The sequence below is a fragment of the Leptodactylus fuscus genome, chromosome 4, assembly GCF_031893055.1.
Source record: "Leptodactylus fuscus isolate aLepFus1 chromosome 4, aLepFus1.hap2, whole genome shotgun sequence".
NCBI lineage: Eukaryota > Metazoa > Chordata > Amphibia > Anura > Leptodactylidae > Leptodactylus > Leptodactylus fuscus.
In genome coordinates this window covers 164,988,189-164,999,244 of record NC_134268.1, presented here as the reverse complement: position 1 = coordinate 164,999,244, position 11,056 = coordinate 164,988,189, and the positions used below count along the sequence as shown (strand labels likewise).

At 40.6% G+C, this 11,056-nt stretch overlaps 1 protein-coding gene across 1 annotated transcript in view; it reads left to right on the top strand.

The window, feature by feature from the left end:
* CMTM8 (CKLF like MARVEL transmembrane domain containing 8) overlaps window positions 1–9,995 on the top strand; it is a 49,294-nt gene extending 39,299 nt beyond the window's left edge. Inside the window, exons 3-4 of the mRNA XM_075271322.1 lie at window positions 7,934–8,053; window positions 9,639–9,995. Coding sequence (XP_075127423.1) covers window positions 7,934–8,053; window positions 9,639–9,716 — 198 coding nt within the window. The 3' untranslated portion in view covers window positions 9,717–9,995. The remainder of the gene's footprint in view (window positions 1–7,933; window positions 8,054–9,638) is intronic.
* Window positions 9,996–11,056: the final 1,061 nt, after the last annotated feature.

Here is an 11,056-nt window from a genome sequence, read left to right as displayed (position 1 = left end):
AGGTTTTTGGGGTTGTTTTATATGTAACTTATATGTACTACAAAATTGCATGTGATATAAAAAAAAAAATCCTAAAATTTAGTGCAGTCTGAAGTTGGGGAAAAAAGCCTGGTCTCTGGTGCCACCTATAGGTAGCCACGATGTAAGCAGACTTCTTCAGAGTGAGACATTGCTTGTCTCTAGTGTCAATGACAGTGGCTACCATGTAGGTCAGTTTTTTTACTTGTGGTTAAGAGATCTTTATATTCTGTATTTCAAGTTTCTGCAGTTCTGATGGCCTACAGGCTACTCCACAAACATATGAACCTTTCCTTCTATAGGCATTGCATTAAGGTTTAGTACTTATGTACTTCACAATTAGACTATTCTTCAATTTCCATAAAAATGTAGAATAGTTACGGACATGTATCAATGGTTTAAATGGCGTTTTCTATATGTTGTGAATGTGTCCTTGTAAAACGTCAGATAAGCTGTGGAGGGGGGTTGTAGAATTTTCTAATGCATCCTCCACATAATTCTCATCTGTCTGGTATAAAAGAATTTTCTGTGGCGCTTCAGGTCATGAGTCATTTGATGCATTATTTTCAATAATTCACACACTAAGCCTTCCCCACCCACTCAGTAAATCTGAATTTAAATAGAAGCTGGAAAGTGGGCTGTTAATTTTGAAGAAATGTGCAATTTATTGTTGAATTTCACCTTTCAGCTAGTATTTGCTTACCACATGCTTAATTCTTTGTCTTATTAAGAAGAAAATGCTAGAAAGTGTAATGCATGACACGGAACAATGTTCTGAAAGCAGGGTTGCGTTACGTTATTGCAACTTATTTACGTACCTTATAGTCTTCTAATTGAGTTAAATGTTTTATGGAGACCATAAAAAAATAATAAATGGCAATCTGAGTTACGCAGGGCTATCGGCGGTGTACTCAGGAACACACATCCGAAATACGGTTGTAAACATGAGACTTTAAAGGTTTTTTTTTTTTTATTAATATAACAATATTTACATTTGTAAACATTAAAAAGTTGCAACTAATAAAAAGAAAAAAATTGCAGAGTTTTAAAGATTTTATCTCAAAGGTCATTTTCAGTTAGCTTAGTGTTTCATCCAATACATTGCTTGATGTATATTGCTCCCTTTGTTAGATGCATCAGAATTTCTCTCCTCCGTGTTTACCGCTGGTTGCCCTAGGTTATAGACCTGGTACAGGTGTGAATGATGACGTATTCCCTGCTCATGGCCATCTATATGCACTTTCATGTTTTCTCTGTATGTAAATCCACAGTTATCTGCCTGTTTACAACATACAGGAGCTCTGAGCAAAAATGAACTGAATACCAGGAGGTAGAGGAGTAAGGATACAGGAGGGCAGCTGAGATGAGAGAACCTCTCTGTCTTGCTCGGTTACCAATGGTTACGACCATGGATGCAGGAGCTTTCCACACTCTGGGAATTTTTTTGTAGAAACTCGGCCATTAGAGATGAGCGAACACTAAAATGTTCGAGGTTCGAAATCTGATTCGAACAGCCGCTCACTGTTCGAGTGTTCGAATGGGTTTCGAACCCCATTATAGTCTATGGGGAACAGATACTCATTAAGGGGGAAACCCAAATCCGTCTCAGGAGGGTCACCAAGTCCACTATGACACCCCAGGAAATGATACCAACACCCTGAAATGACACTGGGACAGCAGGGGAAGCATGTCTGGGGGCATAAAAGTCACTTTATTTCATGGAAATCCCTGTCAGCTTGCGATTTTCGCAAGCTAACTTTTTCCCATAGGAATGCGTTGGACAGCGCTGATTGGCCAGAGTACGGAATTCGACCAATCAGCGATGGCTCTACTGGAGGAGGCGGAGTCTAAGATCGCTCCACACCAGTCTCCATTCAGGTCCGACCTTAGACTCCGCCTCCTCCGGCAGAGCCAGCGCTGATTTGCCGAAGGCTGGCCAATGCATTCCTATGGGTATGCAGAGACTCAGCAGTGTTGAGCCAGTTCTGCTCAACTACACCGTGTGCCGGTCAGCCCATCAGATGTAGCAGAGCCGAGGGTGCACTAGAACCCTTGTGCACACTCAGATCACGCTAATAGAATGCATTGGCCAGCGCTGATTGCCAATGCATTCTATTAGCCTGATGAAGCAGTGCTGAATGTGTGTGCTTAGCTCAACTACTCCACCGGCGTAGTTGAGCTAAGCACACACATTCAGCTCTACTTCATCATGCTAATAGAATGCATTGGCCAGCGCTGATTGGCCAGAGTACGGAATTCGACCAATCAGCGCTGACTCTGCTGGAGGAGGCGGAGTCTAAGGTCAGACCAGAATGGAGACTGGTGTGGAGCGATCTTAGACTCCGCCTCCTCCAGCAGAGCCAGCGCTGATTGGTCGAATTCCGTACTCTGGCCAATCAGCGCTGTCCAGTGCATTCCTATGGGAAAAAGTTTATCTCACAAAAATCACAATTACACACCCGATAGAGCCCCAAAAAGTTATTTTTAATAACATTCCTACCTAAATAAAGGTTATCCCTAGCTATCCCTGCCTGTACAGCTATCCCTGTCTCTTAGTCACAAAGTTCACATTCTCATATGACCCGGATTTGAAATCCACTATTCGTCTAAAATGGAGGTCACCTGATTTTGGCAGCCAATGACTTTTTCCGATTTTTTTTCAATGCCCCCGTTGTCGTAGTTCCTGTCCCACCTCCCCTGCGCTGTTATTGGTGCAAAAAAAGCACCAGGGAAGGTGGGAGGGGAATCGAATTTTTTTGGAGTTTGCCACGTGATGTTCGATTCGAATCGAACACATCGAACAGCCTGATATCCGATCGAACATGTGTTCGATAGAACACTGTTCGCTCATCTCTATCAACTATGATTCGTGGGGTTATCTTCTCTTGCATGTAGTGACCCTGGCTGATGATCCAGCCACAATAAGGAAATCATGGCTGGGTTTCACAGTTACCCCAAATCTGAATGCTGAGGCTGCAGCAGTTACATAAGTCAAAGTCTAGTACATAAATATAAGCACATTCACTGTAGGACCAAAGTTATTTTAACCATCTTCTGAAGATGGTATCACTTTAGGAGTCCAGTATCTGTGATAATAACCAATCCTGAGCATGAAAATGACACAATATTACTATAGTACCGTCTTCCCGTTTTGAATAGCACGCTCCCATAGAAATGAATGGACGTAGCCGGCACGCAGGGGGTTAAGCGGCCGGCCGCCGGCATAGTCTGCGTGTCGGCCGCTTCCATTCATTTCTATGCGAGCGTGCTATTCGAAACGGCTGTTTCGAATAGTGTTCGCTCATCTCTAGTTCCTACCTGTTGTATGAGCTCATAGTAGTAGTTTCTGATGTTTGGTTCTCTTTTTGCTGTTTTCATAATATATGCTCTAGTCTATGGTTTATTATTAGAAATGAACGAGTAGTGAAATATTCGAAAATTTGAAATTCGATTTGTGTAGACTTCAATATTCGACTATTCGTTCGAATATCGAATCCCATTATAGTCTATGGGAAAAACATGCTCGTTTCAGGTAAACCAAAATTCGATGAATTGTAGTCACTAAGTCCGCTGCTCCTGCTACTGATTTAGCCAGCAAATAACTCTATACATTTTTTTTTTCCAAAGCCTACATTTTCCTACTTCCTGTCCCACCTCCCCTGCATAGTTATTGGTGTAAAAAAAAGCGCCAGGGAAGGTGGGAGGGGAATCAAATTTTTACTGCATTTACCGCATGATATTCGACAGAGTATGAGTATTTTGAATACTGTAGTATTCGATCAAATACCTACTCTATCAAAGACTACTCGCTCATCTCTATTTATTATATCTTACACATATTTTATACACTTGCACTCCGACATCTAACAACCCTTTTGCATTTACTTCTATCCCATACCATCGCCGTCATGACACTTTTTTTGTTTTTTTTTTTTGTTTTTTTTTAATTCACAGTTTTTATTGAAATAATTTTTACAAAGAAAAACAGACAATAACAGATAACAGGGCTCAAAAATGCCCCAAAAGCATAGAGACATAATTAGGCACAAGGAAATAAACATCCATAAAAGAGCAACAAATAAGAAACCAGTCATGGCATTTGTTATGAAGTTTAAGTTTGCAACTCCCAGGAAGAGCAATTCCTTGCAATGCCCTAAGAACAGATTAGTTCTGAATTCCGCAAGTGAACTGCTACCTATAATCTGACACTATCTTGGAATGTAGAGTCTAAGGCCTCCCTGATTGTTTTCACTGCAAGGCAGGATGGACTTGGCCAAGTGCACTTTCTGATATAAAGACTAAAATATATTACCTTCAAATGGGTTTTCCAGCAATTTTTTTTTTTTTTTTTTTTAAACTGTTAGTGCTATTGATGGGTTAATAAATGCACCCATGTACCTATATCCATGTTTTAAGTGATTTCTGGGTTTCTCTGGGAGCTACTGGTACCTTCTGCATTTGTTTACCTGGTTCAGCTTTCTGCTACGTAGCTTCCACATTAGCTACCTCTCACCTCATTTCCATCTCTCTCTCTCTCTCTCTCTCTCTCTCTCTCTCTCTCTCTCTCTCTCTCTCTCTCTCTCTCTCTCTCCTTCCCATACACCCCTCCCTGTCTCTCTAGCTATCCTGTCCATCCCCTCCCCAACCCCCATTACACTGTGGAATGGCCCCTCCCACTTTTCTGTTTCTGCCAGTGTGTGCAATAGTCCCAGCGCTGCTTTGTACTCTGCAGCAGACAATCCACCTCTACTGTGTAGGCGTGGGAGCTGTGCAGTAGAGGTGGATTATTGGCTGTAAACAAGTTTTTCTCTGGTAGAGTAAGGAGCTGAGCTGCACAAGACAATCACAGACACTTGATTGAACTTTAGCAAGGTTTAAATACCTTTTCATTTAAAGTTTAGTTACAGTGAGACAGATCTCTGATTGCTTCTATGTCTTAAAGTTCTGCTAGGCTTTGCAGACGTAAGCAGAGTTTGCTTGATGGTCATGGAAACCTTAAAGGGGCTCTGTCTATGGCAAAAATCCTTTTTAACTAATCACATTCTTGCATAGCCTTTAGAAAGGCTATTCCACACCTACCTTTAGTATGTAAATTGCTTTAGTAGTGTTTGAACAAGTCCATTTTTATTCATATGCTAATTAGATTCTCGGTGCACAGGAAGTTGTCAGCCAGCTCTCCTCTCCCTGCTGTGTGTGAGAATTGGGAGAAGGAGTCAGCAGCAGCCTGTGCTGTATATACAGAAGACTTCCGGGGTGCGCCAAGAATTCTCATTAGCATATGAATAAAAACGGACTTATTCAGAATCTGAGACAATTTACATACAAAAGGTACGTGTGGAATAGCTTTTCTAAAGGCTATGCAAGGAGGTGATAAGTTAAAAATGACTTTTTCCAATGATAGAGACCCTTTAAGGCCGGTTACAGATGACCATGCTGCAACTGGCCAGCTGTGAATTAAAAGCATGGATGGCACACAGACATGAGAAGCTCCCCCTGTGCCACCTATGCATGGGCCACGCTTCCGCGGCTCCTCTTTCTCTGAATAGAAGCCATGGAAGCAAGGGCCGTAAAATAGGACAAGAATATGACCTGTTATATATTTTGCTGTTGGCCTGCACACGGGATTGTGAAATTTACAGTTTTCTGTTCGGGCCCATAGAAATGAATGGGTCAGTGTGCTATCAGTGATAGCGCACTGACCATGGACACGGTTGTCTACAAGGGGCCTAAGGTCATAACTGCAAATAGGAGTTAGTATTCTGGGACTACTTAGAGTGGCTCTAACTAAATCAGCATGGATAACAGAGAAAATGATTCAAACATCTGATATATAAATCATAGAAGGGAATCAATCAAAGGCTAAAATGTAACATTTAATATATGGATAATAAGAGGCTATGATAATGTATAATTATTAATGTATAATGCTGTGTATATTTACTAATCAGCTGCCATTAGTGGAGAATTCTATTCCCACTCCTCACCTCTAAGGGCTTGTGTACATGGAGTTAACGTGAGCATATTTTAGCATAATACACGTGTATAGATTACACGTGTAAAAATAACACTCCCATTGACTTCAATGAAATCTTTTACACGTGAAAAAAAAAACACGTCATAAAACGCGTCAACTTATCTGTGTTAGAGAATTATGTACTAGGTGTGGGTCATTGTACATTAACCCTGTGTTCCCCAGAGTTTAGCGTATTAGGGGATCCATTTATACTATTATATCTGCCAGGCCTGGCATGCATTTATAGATCATAATTACGAAGGAGCAACTGCTGGATTGTTTGTGTTATGTTATATGCTATTTTACCTTTTTACTTTTGTAATTTGTTCTCCTGAGCACACTCCTATTTACTTCTATCCCAATTAATATTCCCCGGTTGTTTTACCCCTATTTCTATGAGTGTGTACTGAGCTTAGGCAGGGGTTTCCCGAGTCAACCCCTGGCAGAAGAGGACAACCCTCCTGCCTTCCTACAGAGCTCCGAGAAAGATTCGGGTGGAGGCAGATGCATACATACTTCCTATAGAGTGAGGTCTGAAGGGGTGTTACACACATACGAAACCACTATCAAAAAATGTGATGTTATTGTAATCATAGGATAGGATTCTCTGGGGCGTTAGATCGATATCCCCCATAGACACAGGTGACACAATTTATCATTGGGCAGTCAATAAATATTTAAACTAACATTTTATAAACATAAGATAATGGTGAGATATAGTTATACATATTTTTAACACTTTCCTGACATCCTCTGTGATTGATACTGCAGATGTCAGATATTTAAATATGGTGTCTGCTCAGGAGCTGAGCAGCAGCCTTAGCTGCGGGGTCTCTGCTGTATTTTACAGCGTAGACCTGGTGACAATACCCACATGAGCCCGGTGCGCAACGGGACGAAAAATCGTGGCATTTTACAGAAAGGACAAAGTGGATGGGATTCTAGCAAATCCCATGCCCACAATGCGTTAAAATCCACGGTGCGATTTCCAAAACCAGCTCGGCTTTGGAAATTGCAGCATCTCAATTATACCTACAGTTACGCTGGCGGTTTCCCCTTAGGTTTAATTGTAACAGAAAATCTGCAGAGGAAAGCTCTGCAAACTTTGTCTAAAGCGCTGTGGGAAGAACCACGATACGTTGCCGCCGCAGTTTTTCACGCAGTGCTTTTTTGCTGCAGAATGTCCCATGGGGCCTTAACTTTGGTCCTCCAACTTATCGCAGGCATTTACCCCACCAACGTGTTAATCAATGCTGACCGAGGTGCCATTATGGGGTGGATCAGCAGCCCCACTGGAATGAGATCCAGGGCTGACAAGCCATTGCCTAGGGGCTGTAAAAAGTACAGTAATGGAGGGAAAAAAAACAATCACTCCATTTTCCATAGAATACACACAGCACATTAATGAAGTGAAACTCCTACGCATTTTTTTCCCAATTCACCCCATTCCAGTACATTGTACAGAATATTAAATAGAACCACAATGAATTACAAATTGTTCTGCAAAAATGTAAGCCCTCATATGGCTTTAAGAACAGGAAAATAAGTTATGGCTTTTGTAAGGTGGGGAGTAAACAACGATAATTGAAGAAATTCCTGCTGTAGCGAGGGGTTAAAGCGAAGATGTATATGTAAAGCTGAGGCCCTATGTTGCTGATTACACAGCAATTTGTGTTGCAGATTTTGCTGCATTTTTTTTTTTTTGAGCCAAAGCAAAAAGTGGATTAAGCAGAAGGAAGACGTATAAGAGCTTCATATAGATTTCCCATTTCTTTTTGGTTTTGGCTCAAAAAACCGCAACAAAAAAGCTGCGTTTCTGCAATGATGGGGCCTCAGCCTAAAGCAAGCTTTTCATTATCCCGGTGTCTTTTATTATTTTTTTTTTTCTTTTTATTATCACAGTGCCTTTGCTTTAATGGAAGTGCATGTGTTGTATACCTCATTGCTTCTATAGTGGACGCAGCTTCAATCAACAAAGACCGTCAGAGGCATCACAACTACAATAGTTGGGCAGCATCCACAGTGAGTAATGGCACCCACTTGAAAAAATAGAAATAAAAAAAAAAATTAAAATTAACAATGTTATGCGTACCTAAATGAATGTTACTTAATTTAGGATTAGATAGCTGCAGGAGGCAAAGAGAGTGAGCATATGTACATGTCCAACCTCAGTGCAGTGACTTCAGAAATCTTGCATGGACCACAAGCAGTTTGCTCCGTGTGTTGCCAGGTTTCGTCACTGCAGCTCGGCAGCCATTGGCTTTGAGAGGTGAGCTGCAGACTGGCGCCCAGACACTAGTAAGTCAATGGAGCCAACTGCTTCCAGCTCCATGCTGTTTATAGTGCGCCGATCCATGCTGCGCCTATCTCCCAGTCCACCAATAATCAGATGTACTGTATATGGCCTATCCTAAGAGTAGGCAATAAAAATAAATAAATCCTGCATACTCCTTTAGTACTTCCATGAAAACCACCCATAGTCTGCTGACTACAGGAACTCTTTAGTTTTCACCCATTATTACCTGATACATACAGGTAACCTATTGAGACAGGCCCTTTCACCTGCCAAGAGAATTCTTTATAGTATACCTGGAACTGACGATCTATATGAGATAAATATCAAATAGTTTTCATCAGTTTAATTACGTAGAATTAATCTGCAATGTAAATGGACAATAACCAGCTTTAGAAATATTCTGCATGTTTGGATATTTTTCAACAAGTAGTTGACAATAACCTGAAGTAAGTTGTATAGCCATCCAAATAAATGGTCACTATAAGGGCTAGTTCACACTGAGTTTTTTGCAGGCGGATTCTGCTGCGGAATCTGCATCAAAATCCTGACCAAAAAACATCTCCCATTGAAATTGGTGGGTACTGTTTTTTTTCCGCTAGCAACATGCCCTTTCTTCAGGTGGATTCCGTGGCTGGTTCAGTTGTGGATGGCCGCCGGAAGACACTCCCTCCCCACTAGGCCCATTCACTTGGGTCTAATGCAGAGCAGAGTGCCACGACTGGATACCGATGCACTGCAGTCACAGCTATCGATTTATTTTTATTTTATTTTTTTGTCCGGAATCTGAGGCGGCCTTTGCGTCAAATTCCAGACCAAAAAACCCCGTCTGAACTCAGCCTAATAGTCCTTTTTGAATTTTTTTTCTCTTTAGGCTCCGTTCCCACGGAGTAACACACCTCTCATTTAGACACGTGTCAGAGCGCGGCGTTCGGTGTTAGAGGAGAAATAAAATCTCACCCATTTTAGATTAATGCCAATGGATTCAGCCTGAGTTTGTCGGGAAGCACATAACCTACACGTGAAATATCTAGTATAGAAATCTATTGCTAGAACCAAACCTAGGAAAAAGAATGTCAGGTGGGAAATATAGTTAAGAATTCATGAATCTGAATTATATTTGCATTTATCAAAATGTCTATGGCTTCCAAAGTCTCAAATCTCTCATGCCAAGAGAATATAACAATGCCCAAAATGTCCATTTTTAATGGGAACTGTGAAGGTCTGATATTACAATAATATACAGTATATACCAATATGTGTATATAGGTTTATTCAGAGACTGACTGACTTTTATTTTTCCTCTCTCCACAGTTTTTTGCATTCTTGGTGACCATATGTTATGGCGTAAGCACCTATTTCAGTTTTCAGTCATGGAGAACGAGGAGTTAATACATAACTTTGCTCACAAACTCCGATCTGACATACTGCAGAGAGCCAAGGGTGCGCACGCTGCACTTTACAGTCATTTCAGCTCCGTAATATTTAGTGTTTTAGATTTACAGTGTAGTTATTAATATACAGAGGATGGAGGTTGAGTGCATAAATATTTGCTATACCTATTCCCTAAGCCCAGAGAGTGTTTGTAGGATGGATGTGTGTTTTAAGTTCTATAGTTTATAACCTAATGTGAAAAATTACTTAGCCCAAAATATATATTGTGCCACAAAAAGCTGTAATAAAAGAACTGGGGAAAATGATATGCTGCCACTTGTTTTCTTGATGTGAATGTATTCATTACATATTATGAATTTCACTTTCATTACTCTGCATGGCGGAGACTGTTCCACTTTGTAAAGAACTGCGGAGGGAAATAAACGGCGTCAAATATTTCAATGCCTGGAAAATAAAGGAAATCTTTACCTGTATGTAGACATTTTTGTTTAATACAAAGCCAATAAGACAATGGGTATATACCATACATTCCAACCTTTAGGCTCATTGTGTGCTTGTTACACACACACACACACACACAGCTGATGGTGAAAAGTTTAAAAAAAAAATTAAATTTAAAAATTTTCAGAAATATGTAATTTCCATATTTAGTCTCTAGCATAAGCTGAGCACCAAATACTAACACTCCAAAAGCTGTTGTACCCTAGATAACCCACTTAACAGTTTTTGGAGTGCGTGTCTCTGCTGACAAGCTAGGTGCAACATATCTGGCACTGAAATGGCGTATTTCAGGAAAAATTGTGTTTATTTTCCCAGAAATTAAAGCACAATACTTGAGAGATAAAGCTGCACACTAACCCCTTGATAAATCCCATGAGTGGGGTGATTCCTTGAAGAATTTCACTTTTATGGCACCAATTATTATTATTATTATTATTATTATATTGACATGGTGTCCAAAAATCTGTCCCTTTAAATCTACACTTCCCTTGTGAGCTATGCTAGGTCCCCTAACAGCAGTTTAACCTTGCATATAGATGAAATTTACCTTTATGAAATTTGTATTTCCTGGAGTCCGGAGGCAGCACACACATGGGATATTATTCCCCTAGATACAATAGAAGAGACAGGTTAACAAGCAATAAACATTAATTAAACAATTAAGGCCCTCCTATAAGAGGAGACCTACCCTGCTCAGCCTCAGTATGGTACAAAAGAATAACCAACAAATAGGGGGGGTGTGTTGTACTGCTTCCGGACTCCACGAAATGCAAATTTCATAAGGTAAATTTAATCTTTCCTGTTCGTCCGTCCATCAGCAGTACACACATGGGAAC